Source organism: Oryctolagus cuniculus, chromosome 3 (genome assembly GCF_964237555.1).
Source record: "Oryctolagus cuniculus chromosome 3, mOryCun1.1, whole genome shotgun sequence".
Taxonomy (NCBI): domain Eukaryota; kingdom Metazoa; phylum Chordata; class Mammalia; order Lagomorpha; family Leporidae; genus Oryctolagus; species Oryctolagus cuniculus.
In genome coordinates, this window is record NC_091434.1 from 98,519,784 (window position 1) to 98,540,922 (window position 21,139).

Here is a 21,139-nt window from a genome sequence, read left to right on the forward strand (position 1 = left end):
GGAAATTATTGGGGAACTTGGGACCCTGAATCATCTTCTGGAATGTTTCATGATAAATCAAGTTTTCTTGATTGGCAGCTGTCAAACACAGGGAAGTCATAGGGAAGAAGAAATTATGGTCCTGTAAATACTGAAAATATTATGAGGTTAAGCAAAAATACTGTGAATGCAATTTTATGGTCTAATATTAGGAGGAGTAACTTCTTAAAAGCATTAAAATGATATATAGAAAAATATTTATTAAAAAGAAAATATGTTTCAAAAGGAAACATTTATAAAAACTCTCTAGAGACAAATCCTGTTAACATTTTGGTTTGCTTCATCCCAAAATTTTTTCTAGGTACACACATCTATTTGTCTAACAAAAACATCATGTAGTACTTCTCTGTCTGTCATCTTACTTTTACTTATTAGTGTTTCTTGAGTATTATTACATGTCAAGAAGGATACTTCTGCAACATCAGTTTTGTGACTGCATGGCATTGCATCATGTGCACATGTCAAAACATGTTTACTAATCATTGCATTAGGATGTTTATAGATAGTTACCATGATAAGCAAAGCTATGATAGACATAGTCTAACTGAATTTCTGTGCACATCTTTATTTTATAGGCTAGTTTTTGAAAATTGCAATCTTAGGGGCAAAAGATATGCAGCTTTAAGGCATAGAATTTACATAACAAAGTTGTCTTCTAAAAGATTGTCTCAGTTTTCATTCCTACCTTCAGTGTATAAGAGAAAAGTATTTAGGGGCAGACGTGTGGTGCAGGGATTGAGATGCCACTGGGGACACCCCATCCCATATCTGAGTGCCTGAGTTTGAGACCCAGCTCCAATTCCAATTCTAGCTTCCTGCTAATGTACACCTAGGGAAGCAGCAGATCAGGGCTGGAATATTTGAGTCCCTGTCACCCACATGGGAGAACTAGACTGAGTTTCTGGCTTCTGGCTTTAGCCCGGCCCAGCTCTGGCTATTGCAGGCATTTTGGGAATGAATCGATGGATGGAAGGTCTCTTTTCTGTCATGTATTTCTCCCTCTCCCTTTCCCACTCCCTCTCTTTCTTTGACTCTCTTTCATGAAAATAAATTCAATTTTTTCTATAAGAGTATTCATAAGCCCACAAATCTGCAAGTGTGGTTGTAGAAAATTGCCTGTATCATTAAATGTATATTTTCTCTTAAGCTGTTAGCAGAAGGGGGCACTCAGTATATTATTTTCAAATCCTCCATTTTATATTTAGTACTTCATGCTGAAATCATACATTGAAAATTTCATGTTAGATTTCCTAGAAAGAAATTTAAGAAGGATTTACATTCTGCTAGAAGTGTTTATTAATTTTGTGGGTGCTGTGTCAAATCCATGAGTAATCCATTGGATATTTAGAATGAGTTCTTCATGTGAAAAAAACATACTGAGCTCTGACATTTAATGTCATCTGTGCCTTGTTATATGGCTGTGACTAAAGATTTGCTCACATATTTAATTATTGGATGTTAAGCAATTTCCCATTCTTCTAAAAGAAAAGCTCAAAAATTTCAGCTAAATGGGCTATATTTTTTATTTATTTGTTTGTTTTGAAAACAGAGTTACAGAGAGAGGGTCAGGGGAGACACAGCTAGAGATCTTCCATCTGCTGATTCACTCCCAAATGGCTGCAACAGCTGGAACTGAGCCAGGCCAAAACCAAGAACCTGGAACTCCATTCAGATCTCTCGTGTGGGTGGCAGGGGACCAAGTCCTTGGGCTGTCTTCCGCTGCTTTCCCAGATGCATTAGCCAAGAGCTGGATTGGAAATGAAGCAGCCAGAACTCAAACCAGTGCTCATGCGGGATGCTAGCATCGCAGGCGGCAGCTTAACCTGCTAAGCCACAATGCCAGCCCCATAAATGGACTATATTACCTTTAACAGATCTGTATCTGTTAATGAAGTAATCAAGTGTGTACTTAATGATAAGTAATCTACTAATTTAAATATAAATAATATTTTATAACTATATGATGAGGAGTATTTTTAGAAGTACTCCTCTTTTTCCACCTTATTCTATGAACCAGTTTTTGTCTAACTCTAGTCCCCTGCCTTCTTTGTCATCAAAATAGAGCCACCTTTATAGGCAGCATGCCTGTTCCCCTACCTGTCATCTGGAATTCCATGTACATGGTTTGGGTTGTAGGACTTTGTGAAAATGTGTGATGCCATCGCTGGATATCTTTTTTCAACTATTCTTACTACTCAAGATGTCTGATAACCACTTACTCTATTACTTTTTTTTTTTTTTTTTTTAGTGATCTTTTAGTACATGTTTTCAACAACACCCAGCACTTAGCATTGTTAGGCCATCTCTCCCCAAATCATCACTAACTCAGTATTAAGTTCCTTTGCTTCCATTTTAGCCAGTTCCATCAAATTAATGCTAAAACTATCCAAAAGCCTCTTCAGTTAATATTGTTTCAGGCTACTGTATCTTCCCCAATCAGTACTTTGTTAAAAGTAAATAATTGAGCAAGTGCCTGATATTTTGGGAGACTTTATAAGAACTTTGGTATAAAATATCTCCTTTTCTGAGGGATAACTTGGGGAAAGAAAAATCTCACCTTATATTCATCCACATATTATGATTTAAACAAAAAGAGTGGGGATTCACATAAATCTCTTTTGTGTTTTTATGCAAAGTAACTATTGAATATAAAAGCTTTTATCCACCTATAAGAAATATCTAAAGAATACAGTAGGATTGTAATGCATCTATCTTGTACAGAGACCTTAAGTCGGAGGTTCATAGAGGCTGCCTCATTGAAAATACTCTCACTGGACTCTCTTAAGAACTGTGGCCCCTACGCTATTAAATCTCCTCCCAACCCTAAACTGCATCTACTTTTCACACGCATGTACACACACACACACACACACACACACACACTGGCAGGAAATATTTAGGATAGATGGTCTCTCGGGGGTCCACAGCCAAAATTTTCAGAACTTAAAATGAAAAATTTAAAAGAACTGAGTAGTTAGATTTCCCTATAGCATTACTCCCTCTTTAAGATATATTGTTATATTGTTTCCATTCTTTTCATCTGAGTGTTTTCAAGAGAATCAGACTACAAAAAGATTTTACAGATAAGGAGGCAGCTATTTGATTGATATGGTTGAAGATAACATATGGTATATTTTCTACTTCCAAACTGCTTTGAGTCTTTGTTCTTGCCCATAGCACTAGTATATGTGAGAACTATGCAGACTCCCCAATGGTACATGTATGTAATACACATCATCTTAAAAAGTAATGAACAGTTTGCCATTGTGTTCTTTATTATTTGAAGTAAATCAAGCTGAGAGATATAGTGCTTAGAATAAATTGTTATAGAACTCTTATTCTATAAGATCTTATAATTTCATAAGATTATAAATGCCACTTAAAAATGTTAATTAGAAGATGCATTTGTTTTAATTCATGATACTGAAAATATTGACTGAATTGTGAATTAACACATTTAAGGGTACAGATGTCATTTTTCATGAGACTTTCTGAATGATGTAATTTTCATATTTCATATAGCAGTTTGATCAATTTACAGATTTATTTTACATAATTAGTTGGTAAATGAGAAACTAAATCACTGATATGTAACTATTTCTCCAGAATATAAAAAGAAATCAAAAATTCTGAGTTATAAATAAAAACCAAATATTTTTAAGATATCTGGCCTACATCTGTCTGAAATAAGATAATTTAAAACAGTGTAATTGAATGCAAGAAATACTGAAATATTCACACCTTAGAAAGTAAAAAAAATCTCATTCCATTTTAATGTGATTTATTGGATTGCGGAAATTTTTTTTATTTGTAGTGTCCTTTAGCCTCTCATTCTTTCACTGCAAGGAAGACAGATAAACAAACAAAATATAATTCATGTTTTTCAAGGCTTCTACTAAGTGAATGATCTTTATTACTCTTCTTTTATATGTTGAATAGCCTCCACTCCTAAGTTAAAACTCAGCAGACATAGGCTCAGACCTATCCCCTTTTGATGTATTTATAATTCCCCATTCAATTATTTAAACTGCAAGATTAGTGAAAGGGTCTGTAATCTCACTCCCTAAATTGTGTGTTCCTTGTGGGCACAGACGGGCTGGGTAAATGTGGGAGGAAGTTATTCAGACCCATGGAAATGAAAAGCATCTTTGGTGTGATCAGTAGAGTCACCCTTTGAAGCTTGGTCTTAAACAAACAAACAAACAAACCCAAACTCATGTTAAGTGAAAAATTAACCATTTTAGAAGAAAGGAAAACGCAGTATACTTTCCGTATACTTTCCATAGGCTAACCTAAAAGTGTGAAAAACAAGACAGATTTCTCCTTTTAAAAAAGGCGGCAGAGCCTGAAAACTTCCGTATGACTGGGTTTTGATAAGAGAGAAGTTGGTAGATGTGAAAACACGATGTGCTGATGTCGCTGTGTCGGGCTGTGGGGAGAATCTCTGTCAGCCAGCAGAAGACCCTGAAAGCAATTGCTGCTATGAGAAGTGAAACCACTTTTCCAAAAGTGACACAAGTTATGTTTTGTGTGTTTTTTTCCCAGGGAGCATGATAAAGATCCAGAGAGTTTTTTTAAAGTATTACTGCATCTTAAGGATTTAGGTCTCAATTTCCACGTTTCTGTCCTTGGAGAAACCTTCACAGATGTCCCAGGTAACTCTCTTCCATTTTCTAACGTGTATTTTTATAGAATTCATAAGCTCTACAACTTAAGTATTAACTTCCATGTTTTCCTTTGTTAGAATCATCAAGATGAGCACTGTTAACCAAAAGATTATACGATGGCATTAAAGTCTGATTCAATTAAAAAAATACTTAAGTAAGCATTCTTTGATTTAAGTTGAGAACGTGAAGTCATCTCTTTTATCAAATATAGTTTATACAATGCATCTTGATGTAAATAAAATATATTGCTTTAGGCATCTTAACACTTAACGGAAAGAGAGAATTTGTAATTGGATATACAGCCTCTCACCTCTGGGGTCACTGGTTTGAATCTCACTCACATTGGTAATGGCTGGAATCCATTACCATCTGTTAGGTGGCCTGTGTAAAGCATTTTGGCATCTTACTTATAATGTGGAATGGACCACAGTCTGTATCATGGTTGCTATTCATCTATGTTTGTTTTTGTTTTTTTTAATTGAACTTGAGGAAAGCAAAAATTGGAAGCTGTTAGCAGCAGGTCCTCTCAGTCATCATGCCACAGAGAACTCTTGCAGGAACATCCCTCCCCCTGCGTTCTCACTGCCCTGGCTGCCTCCTAAAACGGGCATTCCTCACGCTTTCATAGGCAATGAAGGGCTCTGGTTTTTAAGCATTGGATGTTGGCATTGTTTGAAAACCAAATATACAAACAATAAAATCTCAGAAATGACCTTTGTTCTCATATGCCCTAGTTCTTAAGGACCACCTGTAGTTTGCACTCACTGAGCACATCCTTGATTCCAATACAAGGTCACTCGTACCCAGCAGCCTCCCTCATGTGACTTATTTTCTGACCTCAGCAGTTTACAGAGGGCAACGTTTTCTCAAGCTTTTCCCCCAAGCTTCTTTAGCCCTTTGGACATTTGCCTGTTTACTTCTCTTTTGTCCATCTGATTTCAACTCATGGGCATTTTCTTTCTTTCTTTCTTTTTTTTTTTTTTTTGACAGGCAGAGTTAGTGAGAGAGACAGAGAGAAAGGTCTTCCTTCCGTTGGTTCACCCCCTAAATGGCCACTACTGCTGGCATGGTGTGCCGATTTGAAGCCAAGAGCCTGGCACTTCCTCCTGGTCTCCCATGCAGGTGCAGGGCCCAAGCACTTGGGCCATCCTCCACTGCCCTCCCTGGCCACAGCAGACAGCTGGACTGGAAGAGGGGCAACCGGGACAGAACCAGCGCCCCAACCGGGACTAGAACCCGGTGTGCCGGCACCGCATGCAGAGGATTAGTCTAGTGAGCCGCAGCACCAGCTGAGCATTTTCTTTTAATATGAAGCTTCCCCATGGTCTCTCAGTGCCCTGTACTTTTTCTTCATAACGTTAGCTTGTTTCAAATTATTTATTATAAAAGTAAATTATCTTTATCTTTCTCTCTCTTCCCCCCTTCTCTCCCTCCCTCTCTTTCCCCCGTCTCTCTCTCTCTTACACACACACACACACACACACACAAACTAGAATATAGGTGCTATGAGGATCAGGGGCTGTGTCTGACATGTTTATCTCTATAGTCCAAAACCCAGTGCAGTGCCTGACACAATGCTAGAACTGATAGATATTTATTTATTGAATAAATTAGTAGAAAAATAATATGAATTCCCTGTCCTCAAGAAATGTATAGTTTTGCTGAGAAAGTATCATTTATAAGCACAGGAAACAATGAATCCTAAGATAATATAATTATATGTTAACACTGACACATGGGACTTAAAGCACTAATTGAAAAGCTAGCACTTGAATAGTGAAAGCTATTCAAGTAGCTCAAGAAGGATAAAGTTATTCCAAAATGGGAAATGACATGGGCAAAGCACATAGAACCAAACATTTTGAAATGGTGTTTAAATGAAAAAACAGTTTCGATGACAAATGCTGTGAGGTCATTCATCCAAGTAGAACAGGAGATTCTGCCCTTGCTAATTCAGTTAACATCTACCTTACACAGGTTGGGTAGAGCCAAAATATGGAGGATCTTCATAATCAAAGCAGATTAGCTAAAGTTAAGATATTAGGAGCCTGGATCTTGGCAGGAAAAAAAATATGAGGCAACTCGTACCTTCCTTTAGGAAGGTATCTCCACATGTAAGCATAATTGCAGAAAGACTACTGGGGTGATCCTAGTGGGAGGCGGAGGCACAGAGAACACTAAAAAGGCTGTATTAGAGAGAAATCGTCCAGGAAAACACATGAAATAGTTTAGTAGGTGGACGGCTGTAGAGAAAGAACGAGAGAAAAATTCAGCTTATTTGCAAAGCTGTTAAGCTCAGTTTTGTTTGTGCCGGCTGTGAGGCATTTGTGGATGGACTGAGAGAAGAGGGTGGAGGAAACCCCTAACAGAAGGCTTCTTAGCCAGGTTTACCATGGGATAATTGTAGGCCACCACTGTACAGGCTAGGTTTTTACTCCAAGAGCCATGTTTGTGGGATCACAGCTCTCCCTTCCACACACTGATGCTGAACTATTTAGAGTAATGTGGAGGGTTGAAAATGGGTGTGGAGCAGTAGGGGTCCAAGTACCTCGTGCTAAGTCATTCCTGGGCCAATCTTCTTGATCCCTTTGGCTTCACTTCAACACATACTTAAGCTCTGTGGAAGGTGGGTGCTACAAGGGGCAGGACTCCGTCTCCCTGCAGGAGCTCTTAGTTGCAGCAACATAAATAACTACCTGGTAACTAGGATTCTGGGAAGTATTCATGGAGTGTACCAGAAGCCCACAGGAGGGGATATCACACTGTCTATGTATAAGCTGCTCTTACTCCCAGTATCAGCTACGGCTCTTCTCTTAGTCACTGGTCCATTTCTCTCCTTTCAGATGTGAATCAACTCCATGGCCACAGCACTTCAACTTGCACATGGGAGGAAGCCAAATGTAGAAGGGATGAATGAACCTAGCAGCTTTCAGGCTGTGTCCTTAGATGGCCATTTGCTAATCTTTACTCCAAAGGGTCCCTAGCAAGCCATTCTATGAAACTTCAGCCATTTCTATTCCGCCTCTAGTTTAATGGGTAGTTGTGCCTGTTTTCCAGGCATTTTGAAAATTTATAAATGCTTAAATCCATCTACAAATATTAACTTCTTAACTCTTTGTCTACAAAAAAGGGTTACCTAGAAGATGTGTATTTCTTTACTTATTCTGTCTTCTTGACACTAATATGAACATATTTATGACCTGGAGTATAAAGTCCATTTCTGTACTCTATAATACAAACCAGAAGAATTACTCTCAATACTACTAACGTTTGTAGGAAAGTGGTTTTCTGAAACATACCTGCAGTCATAATTATTATATGTTATAAATAACTACTTTTTATCAAGAGTTTAGTTCTTACCTGGTCCTGTCCTGTTTGTTTCATGTAGTACTTGTACCAACAAGTACTGCCCTTTGTGATGATGCGATCAGCATTAAAATTCTTTTTAAAAACAGATTGCATGTATTTCACAGGTACTATTCAAAGAAAACCATACTACCCTCCCATCCCCCTCCTTCCTTCCTTTCTTTTTTCTGTAATTTTTGCAAAGACATAATTTCAATCCACTCTGTAATCACAGGTCCAGTTCACCACTAACTATAACATTCAACAAGTAAAAAGTAGGAAGACCACAGTTCCACACGAGTGTAAACAAGGACAAAAAACAACGATCGTATCACAAGATGTCTGTTTCATTCCTGTATATTTTTGTATTCTACATTAACCACCACATTATCAGAGAAAACTTATTTATATTTAATTCTCAACCTATAATGCAGCAACCTTCTACACTCTCCATATTGTTATTTTCAAGTAGAAAATGTAAGGTTTTCCCCACTACTTTTCCTGAAAAGTGTATTAGAATTAAGATTTTTGTCTTAGTTTGTAGCTCTTCATTGCAAAAGAGCAGAGATTCTGGAAGGTTCATGACCTCCCCAAAATCTCACAGCTGGGTGCAGCAGGTAACACAGGAGGAAGATAGTGGCCAGGTTGGCAGTACACACTGGGTGCCCCTCTGCTCCTCCCTAATCACTACCAGTTTGTTCAGCAAATTTTTTTTATTTTAATTTTTTACATTCATTTTATTTAAAGGGCATTGAGACAGAGAGATCTTCCATGTGCTGGTTCACTCCCTCAGATGCCCACAACAGAAAAGGCTGAGCCAGACTGAAGCCAAGAAGTGAAACTCAGTCTAAGTCTTCTGTGTGAGTGGCAGGGACACAAACACTTGAGCCATTGCCTGCCACCTCTCAGGTACATTGCCAGGAAGCTGGATGGGAAGTGGAGACAGAGCTCCAACGAGGCACCCCAGTGGAGGACGTGGGTGTCTCAAATAGCAACTTCACTGCTGTATTAAATGCCTGCTGCAGATAACATTTTTTAAACATCTTCTTTGTGCCAAGCCCTGTGCTAGACATCTAGGATGAAATGGTGAATAAAGTACACATGTTCTTTGACATTTGGAACTTGTCATCCCATGCCAGTGTTTTATTCAATCACTTACCGGACCATTTCTTTAAAACATTAAAACTGACATTTCTTGAGCACTTAGCCTGTGCCAGATACTGTTCTGAGCCCTTTCCACATTGCCTTATTTTTAGACTGCTCAAAAGCATGGAGAATTGGGTACTGTTCGAATTACCATTTTACAGCTGAAAAAATTAAGGCACAGAGAAGTTAAGTCACTTGCCTGGAACCACATAGCCAGTCAGTTAGGAAGCCACAATTCAAAGTTTGTCAGTCCACCTCCAAAGCCGGTGCCTAAACTGTGCTATGCATACAAACACACAAAACCTTCCCTTTTTTTACAGATAAAAATGCCGTGGATGGTAATGGTGGGAAAATTGTGGCAACTCATGCAAAAAAAAGTTTCCACTTTCTTTGAAGAAAAGTTAAAGGAAGAAAATCTCAACCTCATTTTCTAAGTAACTGCCCTTCACCTGTGATGTTAAAGTGGGTTCCCTACTTCTTCTGTCTTCAGCATGAGAAGGTTGTCAGTACCAATATGGCATGAAAATATGTCCCAAATAATTCTTGGCACATATTTTGTGGTCAGTAAGTACTGTCTGAATCAACAAATGGAAGAGTTGAATGTAATAAAATAGTAAATTTGCCTACCCTATTAGATATGAAGAAATCGGCCAGCGCCGCGGCTCACTAGGCTAATCCTCCGCCTGGGGCGCCAGCACTCCAGATTCTAGTCCCGGTTGGGGGCGCCGGTTCTGTCCTGGTTGCTCCTCTTCCAGTCCAACTCTCTGCTGTGGCCCGGGAAGGCAGTAGAGGATGGCCCAAGTGCTTGGGCCCTGCACCCTCATGGGAGACCAGGAGGAAGAACCTGGTTCCTGGCTTCGGATTGGCGCAGTGCGCGCTGGCCGTAGCAGCCATTTGGGGGGTGAACCAATGGAAGGAAGACCTTTCTCTCTGTCTCTCTCTCTCACTGTCTAACTCTGCCTGTTAAAAAAAAAAAAAAAAAAAAAAAAAACTATTTAAAAAAAAGATATGAAGAAACCTACACTGCAACAATTTATAAATATTAAAGAGTTAGTGAGTGAAAATGCTAACATTTTCTGGACAGAGCCCTAAGATTTAAGCAAGTTTTAGATGATTTTATATTGTTTTCTGTTTTAGTCTTAGTGACTTTGATTTAATTTAATGTAAATTGTTTACTATCTTTTTCTTATCATTCAACTTTTACATAAGTCAGAATTAGCTAGAGTATGCCAAGGTAACAACCTTCCAGTCGCTGTGCCTTACAACACATAAGACACATAGCTTGTGCACACTGTGTGTTTTTTGTTTGTTTGTTTGTTTGTTTTTTGTTTTTTTGCAGAGGGCAAAGTGTTCCCCTTTTTTTAAACTTTTATTTAATGAATATAAATTTCCAAAGTACAGCTTATGGATTACAATGGCTTCCCCCCCATAACTTCCCTCCCACCCGCAACCCTCCCCTTTCCCGCTCCCTCTCCCCTTCCATTCACATCAAGATTCATTTTCTTTTTTTTAATTTTAAATTATCTTTATATACAGAAGATCAATTTAGCATATATTAAGTAAAGATTTCAACAGTTTGCACCCACACAGAAACACAAAGTGTAAAATACTATTTGAGTACTAGTTACAGCATTAATTGAACACCTAAGAGTAATTGTGTATTAATTACAGAGTTCAACCAATAGTTTTAAGTAGAACATAAAAAATACTAAAAGGGTAAAGTATTAAGTTCTTTTTTTTTCTTTTTCTTTTTTTTGTTTGTTATATAGTTATTTTTTTATTTAATAAATGTGAATTTACGAAGTGCAACTTTTGTATTGTTGTGGCTTCCCCCCCCAACCTCCCTCCCTCCCATGGCCCTCCCCTCCCACTCCCTCTCCCATCCCGCCCTTCATCGAGTTTCATTTTCAATTACCTTCATATACTGAAGATCAATTTAGTATATACTAAGCAAGGATTTCAACAGGCTGCACTCACACAACCGCACAAGGTATAGGGTATTGTTCAACTAGTAGTGTTGTTTTTAAGTTTCATAGTAGAACACATGAAGGACAGAGATCCTACGTGGGGAGCATGTACCCAGTGACTCCTGTTGTTGATTTAACAATTGGCACTCTTATTTATGACGTCAGCAATCACCCGAGACTCTTGCTATGAGCTGTCTAGGCTATGGAAGCCCCTTGAGTTCACCGACTCTGAACTTGTTTAGTCAAGGCCGTATCACACTGGAGGTTCCTTCCTCCCTTCAGAGAAAGGTGCCTCTCTCCTTGATAGCCTGTTCCTTCTGCTGGGGTCTTGTTCACCAGGATCTTTCATTTAGATTGTTTTTGCCACCATGTCGTGGATTTCCATGCCTGTGAGACTCTCATGGACCTTTTAGCCAGATCTGAATGTCCCAAGGGTTGATTCTGAGGCAGGAGTGCTGCCATTCTATGAGTCTGCTGTGTGTCCTGTTTCCCCCGCAGGATCATTCTCTCCCTTTTAATTCTATCCTTCATTAGTTGCTTACACTGGTCTTATTTGTGAAATCTCATCGACACATACCCTATCTTTTTGATCGGTTATGTATTTATACTTATCACTTTACCAAGTGCGCTGGCATTGGTACCTGCCTCCTTGGTAAGATTGAGTTGAAATCCTCTGGCACATTTCTAGTTCCACCATTAGAGGTAAGTCCGAGTGAGCATGTGCCAACCTATATATCTCCTCCCTCTCTTATTCTCACTCCTATGTTTAACAGAGATCACTTTTCTGTTAATTTTAAAGGCTTGTGCATTGATTACAGAGTTCAACCAGTGGTCTTATGTAAAACAAACAGAGCAACAACAACAACAAAAATACTAAAAGGAATAAAATAGTAAGTTGTTCCTCAACAGTCTAGACAAGGGCTGATCATGTCATTGTCTCTCATAGTGTCCATTTCACTTCAATGGGTATCATTTTAGATGCTCGTTTAGTTGCCATCAATCAGGGAGAACATATGATATTTGTCCCTTTTGACTGACTTATTTCACTCAGCATGATGTTTTCCAGCTTCCTCCATTTTGTTGTAAATGCCCGGATTTCATTGTTTTTTTTACTGCTGTATAGTGTTCCATAGAGTACATATCCCATAGTTTCTTTAACCAGTCATCCGTTGATGGACATTTAGGTTGATTCCATGTCTTAGCTATTGTGAATTGAGCTGCAACAAATATTGAGGTGCAAATGGCTCTTTTTTTTTTCCCCTTTAATTCCATTCGGATAAATTCCAAGGAGTGGGATGGCTGGGTCCTGTGGTAGTGCTATATTCAGGTTTCTGAGGACTCTCCAAACTGTCTTCCATAGTGGCTTTACCAATTTGCATTCCCACCAACAGTGGATTAGTGTCCCTTTTTCCCCACATCCTCGCCAACATCTGTTGTTGGTTGATTTCTGTATGTAAGCCAATCTAACCGGAGTGAGGTGAAACCTCATTGTGGTTTTGATCTGCATTTCCCTGATGGCTAGGGATCCTGAGCATTTTTTCATGTGTCTGTTGGCCATTTGGATTTCCTCTTTTGAAAAAATGTCTGTTAAGGTCCTGGGCCCATTTTTTATTGGGTTGTTTGTTTGGATTTTGTGGTGTTTTTTGATCATTTTATAGATTCTAGTTGTTAATCCTTTATCTGTTGTGTGGTTTGCGAATAACGTCTCCCATTCTGTTGGTTGCCTCTTCACTTTCCTGACTGTTTCCTTTGCTGTAAAGAAACTCTTCCATTCACATCAAGATTCATTTTCAATTATCTTTATATACAGAAGATAGTTTAGCATATATTAAGTAAAGATTTCAACAGTTTGCACCCACATAGAAACACAAAGTGAAAAATACTGTTTGAGTACTAGTTATAGCATTAAATCACAATGTACAGCACATTAAGGACAGAGATCCTACATGAGGAGTAAGGGCACAGTGACTCCTGTTGTTGACTTAACAAATTGACACTCTTGTTTATGGCATCAGTAATCACCCTAGGCTCTTGTCATGAGTTGCCTAGGCTATGGAAGCCTTTTGAGTTCACCGACTCTGATTGTATTTAGACAAGGTTGTTGTCAAAGTGGAAGTTCTCTCCTCCCTTCAGAGAAAGGTACCTCTTTCTTTGATGACCCATTCTTTCCACTGGGATCTCACTCACAGAGATCTTTCATTTAGGTTTTGTTTTTTGTTTTTGTTGTTTTGTTTTGTTTTGTTTTGCCAGCGTGTCTTGGCTTTCCATGCCTGAAATACTCTCATGGGCTTTTCAGCCGGATCCGAATGCCTTAAGGGCTGATTCTGAGGCCAGAGTGCTATTTAGGACATCTGCCATTCTATGAGTCTGCTGTGTATCTCACTTCCTATGTTGGATCGTTCTCTCCCTTTTTGATTCTATCAGTTAGTATTTGCAGACACTAGTGTTGTTTATGTGATCCCTTTGGCTCTTAGTCCTATCATTATGATCAATTGTGAACAGAAATTGATCACTGGGACTAGTGAGATGGCATTGGTACATGCCACCTTGATGGGATTGAATTGGAATCCCCTGGTATGTTTCTAACTCTACCGTTTGGGGCAAGTCAGCTTGAGCATGTCCCAAATTGCACATCTCTTCCTTCTCTTATTCCCACTCTTATATTTAATAGGGATCACTTTTCAGTTAAGTTTCAACACTTAAGAATAACTGTGTATTGATTACAGTATTCAACCAAAAGTATTAAGTAGAACAAACAAAAAGAATACTAAGAGGGATAACGTATTAAGTTGTTCATCAACAGTCAGGGCAAGGGCTGATCAAGTCACTGTTTCTCATAGTATTCATTTCACTTTAACAGGTTTCCTTTTTGATGCTCAGTTAGTTGTCACTGATCAGGGAGAACATATGATATTTGTCCCTTTGGGACTGGCTTATTTCACTTAGCATAATGTTTTCCAAATTCCTAACAGGGATCACTTTTCAGTTAAAATTTAAACACCTAAGAATAATTGTGTGTTACTTACAGAGTTCAACCAATAATACTAGAACAAAAAAAATACTAAAATGGATAAAGTGTTACATTGTACATCAACAGTCAGGACAAGAGCTGATCAAGTCACTGTTTCTCATAGTGTCCATTTTACTTGAACAGGTTTCCCCTTTGGTGCTCAGTTTGTTGTCATGGATCAGGGAGAACATATGATATTTGTCCCTTTGGGACTGGCTTAATTCGCTCAGCATAATGTTTTCCAGATTCCTCCATCTTGTTGTAAATGACCAGGTTTCATTGTTTTTGACTGCTGTATAGTATTCTATAGAGTACATGTCCCATAATTTCTTTATCCGAGACTGGGGTTTTAATGTGAATCACATTGAACTTAAAAATGAACTTGGTAAACAAAATTTTTATGATATTTACTCATTTTATCCATAAATATAGTATATATTTGACAGGCAGAGTTAGATAGTGAGAGAGAGACAGAGAGAAACGTCTTCCTTCCGCTGGTACACCCATCAGATGGCCAGGAACCAGGTGCCTCCTCCTGGTCTCCCACGCGGGTGCAGAGCCCAAGCACTTGGGCCGTCCTCCACTGCCTTCCCGGGCCACAGCAGAGAGCTGGACAGGAAGAGGAGCAACCAGGACTAGAACCCGGCACCCATATGGGATGCCGGCACTGCAGGCGGAGGATTAACCAAGTGAGCCACGGCGCCGGCCCAGAAGTGTTCAATTTATTATGGTCACTCAAGGACCCATCCTGAGAGAGAAACCTAAGCACCCAGCATCTCCTCAGTACCACTTACCATGCCAGAAGCAGGAGAAAGCTCAGGAGCGCCTGATATTAGCAGTTCAGTGACTTGTTTTTAAGCTGTGCCAAGTTCCACTCAGCTGGTTGCCCAGAACTTGTCCCGAGGCACTGCCCAGTCATGAGGAGGTCCAGGAAGTGCCATCTTCCTTTGTACCCAGAATGTAAAGGAACAGAAATATTTGGTGAACCACTTATTGACCACCACAGTTCTTTAATCTATACATCATGGCCTGGGGCTCTTGAGAGAGAACACTAACCCTGAGGTTGCTGCCCTAATTTGGGTAAGGCTAACCCAGCTGAGTAAGGACCTCTTGGATACTAAACATTGCCTGCAGTCCTTTTGATGGAACTGAGCCAGCTGGTGTCTGAAGACACATGTAGCAGCTGTGTCCCACAAGGCACAGTCAGTCAGAAGCAGAGGTGGTTTCTGTAGAAGTGTCATTAATTATCACTTAAAGGTGACGTGGCCTTTTGAGATGCCTAGAGTAGCTGTCAACTGGGGGAGTTCCCCTTACCTGTGAGGCATTTGATAATATCCAGAGAAATTTTTGACTGTCTGAATTGTTGAATAAGAGGGTGGTGCTCCTGGCATTTAGTAGATAGAGAGCAGGGATGCTGCTAAACACCTTACAGTGCCTAAGACAGCATTATCCAAGCTGCGGTATCAGTAGCGCCATGACTGAGAAATCTGGTTTACAGGAATTAAAATCAGCAAAGTGGATTTGGGGCTGAGTCCCGTAGCTAAGTTAACCTCAGTTAATCCATCTGTGCAATAAAAAAAGAAGGAGATGGGAAAGGGAAATAATAATAAAACCACCTGCCCTATCCACTTCAGTGAGTTCTAATGAGCATTTCAGCACAATTAGATAATTTGGGGGAGAGTGCTTTCGAAACTGCTGTGCAGAGAGAGTCTAAGACTCAGAGACGTCCCCCTCAGAGTTTTTAATGCATTTTGGATCGAAGGAAGACATTAATGGCACTGTACCTTAAAAGTTCATTTTTATTCAGAAAATTAAAGGGCATTCCGCTACATCAAACATCTGCATCAGTCCCTGTGTTACAAATGAACCCAAAAGCCTCAAAGTTCCTCAATGCAAATATTTGAGTTTGGGCCAGTTCTCATGACAAGGTCACATTGTTTGCCCTTGAGATGATTAAAAAGAAGAAGCAGTAAATGCCTAAGATATCAAACCAATGGAATGTGTTTGTATACTTAATGATTTCCCACAAATGCTCATTCTAAACAAAATATTCTTTTCTGTGAGCAGGCAGAGCCTTGCGTGCGGTCTCGCCTCTCCATACTGCATATGTGCTAAGAGAAGGAGTTTCCACTTAAGACATTAGGAGAACTAAAAAGTTGCAGGGAAAGTAAAAACCTGAACCATGATTTTGGCAGACAGGAGCCCTTCTGGTTCACCTTTGAGGTTGCTAACAGTATGTGGAAGGCTTCTGGTTAGTATCTGGCATGACCATGGTTATTACTGTGATCTTGGCAAATTCCTGTTCTTAGCTCTGGAGGGAAATGTTTGATAATTATATAACATTTCCCTACCCTCTCACTCTGCTCTCAGCTGCTATCTCATTTTCAACAGAGCAGCTACACTAAGGGGAAAATACTGGGAAAGTTCTAAGAATACAAATAATTTATGTCACATTATTAGAAAACTTTAAAACTTTGCTGCAAGGATAGTCCAGTAGAAGGAAAGTTATCAATGTATTGATCAATATTGAATTATCAAAAGGTTGTATGTGAGATGAAGTAAGTGCACCAGGAAGATCTGAATAAATTTATTCTCTCCAGACCACACCATTCCATAAACCTGTTCATTTTTCTTGTAGTTCTAAAATTTTATCACCCTTTGTTCTCTAACATAGAACTATTTACTGAGTTCCTATTATGTTCTGGTACTAAATAAATGATTTTGACAAAGACAAGTTTCTCCCCTCTGAAATCTTACTGTCTGATGGGTATAGCAAAAATGTTTATACGATTATATTTTGTTATAACATGCCCTTTTTCATATTGTAACATTTTAAATCAATTTGAATATATTATCTCTTAATGCCTATGAGCAACTTTTAGAGCAATCTAGTTACTTAGATCATCAAACAAATATTATCATGACTTACATTACCTCGATTTTAGCATCAGGAATCTGATGTAGATTCTCAGTAGACAGCCACTTCCACATGATTCTTGGGGCTGTAGATTCTTTCTCAAGAGCATGAATGGAGGGCTCAGTTTCCCAAGAATCTGAAAGTTGAAGCCAAGGAGCAGCAGCAGACACTGGGCATAGTTGGTAAGATGCTGCCTGGGAGAGCTGCTGCCCATGTCCTGATGCCTGGGTTAGAATCCTGGCTCCAGTCCCAGTTACAGCTACCTACCAGTGCACACCTTGGGAGCCAGCTGGCAATGGCTCATGTGCTTGAGTCCCTGCTATGTCATGGACACATGGGCTGAGTTCCCAGCTCCTGGACAAGATTTCTATTAATGTACCCTAATATCACTTTATATATCTTCACAAAGTGGTTCAAAAATTCAAACAAAGTAAACAAGTAAATGTTCGAAGGTCACAGGAATCACTTACAAAGGAATCGTGCAGGAAAATATGTCTTGCTAGATTAAGAACGTGTATGAAATGTTAGCATTCCAGATTCACAAACGTGGAAGTGCACAAATGGGCAGAAGGGGGGAATTCAGAAATAAACCCAACTTGTCTATACATGTAATACCCAGTAAACCTTGGATGACAACGTTTAACAATATACTTATCCCCATCCTAAAACGTAATAATTTTTTCTTAGTGAAAACAAGAAATTGAGTAAAATTAATAGCTTCTTATAAAAGACAAGTTTTTTATATATATATTCTTTACATGTATATCCTAAGCACTCACATAAATACAATAATATAGACAGACAACATATGCATCATTCCTTATGTGAATAAAACTGAACATAAATGAGGTATATATGAGTATATTCTGAATAGCTATTATAAATGAAGTTTTGAAATAGCGTCAACACATTATAAGTACCGTAAACTATTGAAAATCCAGGCTTTAGTTCTGTTATCTCATTTTATATCACAACAATCTCTTTAATATGCATAAATACTCTCCCCTATAGACAGATGTGGACACGAAACTTCAAATTAAATCACTTGCCTGAGGTCACACAGCTACAAACAATAGAGGAGATGACATCAGAAAAAATAAATACTAAGTCAAACTTTAGGGAAAACATCTTTAACCCTAACATTAATTAAATAAATGCCAAGAATTTATGAGAGAGCAGTTGCATTGGCCAAAGCAATAAAAGTAGAGGCATTATCATAACTAAGACTACCCAACTAGTGAGGCACCATCTGTGTATATGATGATGGCAATGTAAATTATTTTTCCTGAGCCATATGAGTTTCTGTATCCTTCATCTGACTCAGTAATTTCACACCAAAGAATGTATCACATAAAAATAATTCCAAGAAAGAAAAAAACTGATAATAAAAAAATTTTCCTTGCCTCAATCCCTTCTCTGCTACTCCATACTCAACAGGTTACTAAGATCCTATTCATCATTCACCCCATACTTTGCCCTATTTCTCTTACCTCTTCTCCAGTTCTTGCTCTTAAATGCTGGGATTTTGTCTCCAAATAAAGGCTTCAGATTTCTCTCCCAGCCTCTGGACACTCTGATATTCATGTCATCCACTTGTTATCAGCGTTCTTTCTAAACCAGAGCATCCAAGAAGAGGCTCCCTATAGCATAACAATAATAAGTATCTGTCTCATGGATTGTCTGAAGGATGAACTTGAATTTCCTATGTGTGCAGTGAGGTTCTTCAAAATTTGACCCCAGCCTAATTTCTTATGATTTCCTGTTCTGTTTGCCATTTCTTAAGTACATCTGGACACCTACCTATGGACCTTCAAGTCCTGTGTTACTTGTTTTTTAAGTGGGCACATTTGCCACCTGGTAAAATCCCAACACCAATGTTCCCTCTTTTATCTTCCTTTTCCCTTCCCTTTTTTGTAGTTTCATCGCACCTATGTTCATTTTTTTGGTTGCAAAGCATGTATCAGCTGCATAGTGGTCACTTGTTGCTTGGCTGCCATTGACAGGGCAGTGGTGTAACTGCCAGAGGTCACTTTACAGGTGAAGAATAGAACTTCGGAAACAGAGTCAGACACCACGGAGGAGTCCGCAGCATCCTGGCTGCAGGGCCAAGCCACCCTGGCCCAGCTCTCATTCAGTCCTTGACGAGTCAGTTTCCCACTCGTACCTGAGAAGCTCTCCTTCCTTCCTCCAGGAGGGTTTATTGACTCTGACACTCTCCTTCCCTCCCAAATGCTCAGGAGATTCACCAGGCACAAGTAACTGGTAACAACTCTAATTCCTTAGTGTGTCCTGTGAGAATCAGCCTTTTTCCTTTGGTCACTCCCAGGCGTGCCATCCTCTGGCTTAAAGTCTTCTCCTGCTGCTTCTGTGAGTGGAATATTTATCTTTTCTATGGAAACCAGAAGATTCAGGGCATCTCTCAAGGCAGGATCATTTATCCATCCTACCAGGGGGAAGCACATGAAGATAATATGTTCCGGAACACAACTCCCAAAGCATCTCTCAAGAAATTGTTCTTGAAAGTCATAACTATGAAAACATTGCTGAGGGAAAATGATCTTTCATTTTCATGAACTATCCTCAAACTATATGTGAAATGTGCATTTGTGGAAAACACAGGAAATTAATTAATGAATTAATGGGGAAAATCAAGATATTAAGAGATGAAAAGGAAATTGGAAACGTCCTAATTTGAAAAACCTGTAAATTACATGTATGAATTAAGATTGATAGGAGATCTTGGAATGTAGCTGCTATACATTGCTTTGGTATTTTTCTTCTGAATTCCTGTAGTTGTATATGGTCATGATTTGGAGTGTGGTGTGGTCAAAATATTTGCCCCAATAAGGGACTGTTGTGGCAAGCCTGCCTGTTTTAGCGTTCCTGAAGTTTCCAGCAATGCCTATCAGAACAGGACTCTGATAGAAAACAGTGCAACAGGGAGTGAATATCTGGATCTGACCAGTGAGCTTTTCCAGCTCTGTCTCTCCTCTAAATTATTTCCTTTTAAAATTGGAACCATCAGAGATATTTGCTACAATGGAATGAACACCATCCTGGAATTTATGTCTCAAGATCTACCTCCAGCATTGCCACTGATTGGCCACATCACCGTGTCCCTTTCGGGCTTACTTTACTGGTAAAATTAAGTCATCCAAAAGAAATTAGAGCTGAAAGGGACTTTGGAGGTTAGGGTTTCTCAATTTTTAAAATGAGATGTATATTCCCACTCCAAGGGGGATTTCACACAGTGATGCTTCCTGAAATCTTTATTATGAAAAAATTGTAATTCACTTTTTCAAAATGAATTTTAAACCTCACCATTCGGGTACCAAGCTGCACTCCCAGTCCTAACCCCCACCCTCAGGCAGTTGCAAACACTTGCTCTAAGCCAGTCACAGTTATTCCATCCAGCCTAGTGTAAGTTTTTGATCATTTCTTCTCCAGCTACCCTCAGGGATCTGTCTCCTTTTTCACTGAATTCACCTAACTTAGGTACCATTACCTTTGGGTTTAACTAAAGTAGTCCGCTGTTGCATCCTGTAAGCCTTCACTAATTCATACTTCCTAAAGTTGAAGCCTATGTATATCACCTATGTATCTCAGAGATGGAGGACTCCTCCCTTGTCCTGACCAAAGTTAAGTACCACCTGTTCTGACTTGCCCAGTGTGGTTTCAGCTGCCTCCCCAGCCTTCAGCTAGGCGTATCATCCTTGGTGTGGCCTGCCCAGTCTGCTTTCAAGTCCCTCCCAATTTATCCACAGGGCAAATGTTCCAAGATCCCCAGTTGATGCCTACAACCACAGATAGTACCAACCCTGTATATACTGGGATTTTTTTTCTAGGAATACACACATACATAAATTTAATGCCTTTCCCATCTTAACTAAGCATTTGTCATGCACTGTGGCTGTAAATTTTCAGTTTGAGATATGATGGCAAAACTAGAATGAATGGAATTTTTTTTCTTCACAGAGAAGAAAAGAATGGATAGAAGACCCCATTCTTACTGTAGATCTCAGCTACCTCTGCATGCATTTTTTTTTCT

At 39.2% G+C, this 21,139-nt stretch overlaps 1 protein-coding gene across 20 annotated transcripts in view; it reads left to right on the plus strand.

The window, feature by feature from the left end:
• GTDC1 (glycosyltransferase like domain containing 1) overlaps positions 1 to 21,139 on the plus strand; it is a 434,789-nt gene that overhangs the window by 398,552 nt on the left and 15,098 nt on the right. For all 20 annotated transcript variants that reach the window (XM_051848726.2, XM_070070977.1, XM_070070979.1 and 17 more), the window contains one exon: positions 4,585 to 4,694. In XM_051848726.2, the coding sequence (XP_051704686.2) occupies positions 4,585 to 4,694 (110 nt within the window). The remainder of the gene's footprint in view (positions 1 to 4,584; positions 4,695 to 21,139) is intronic.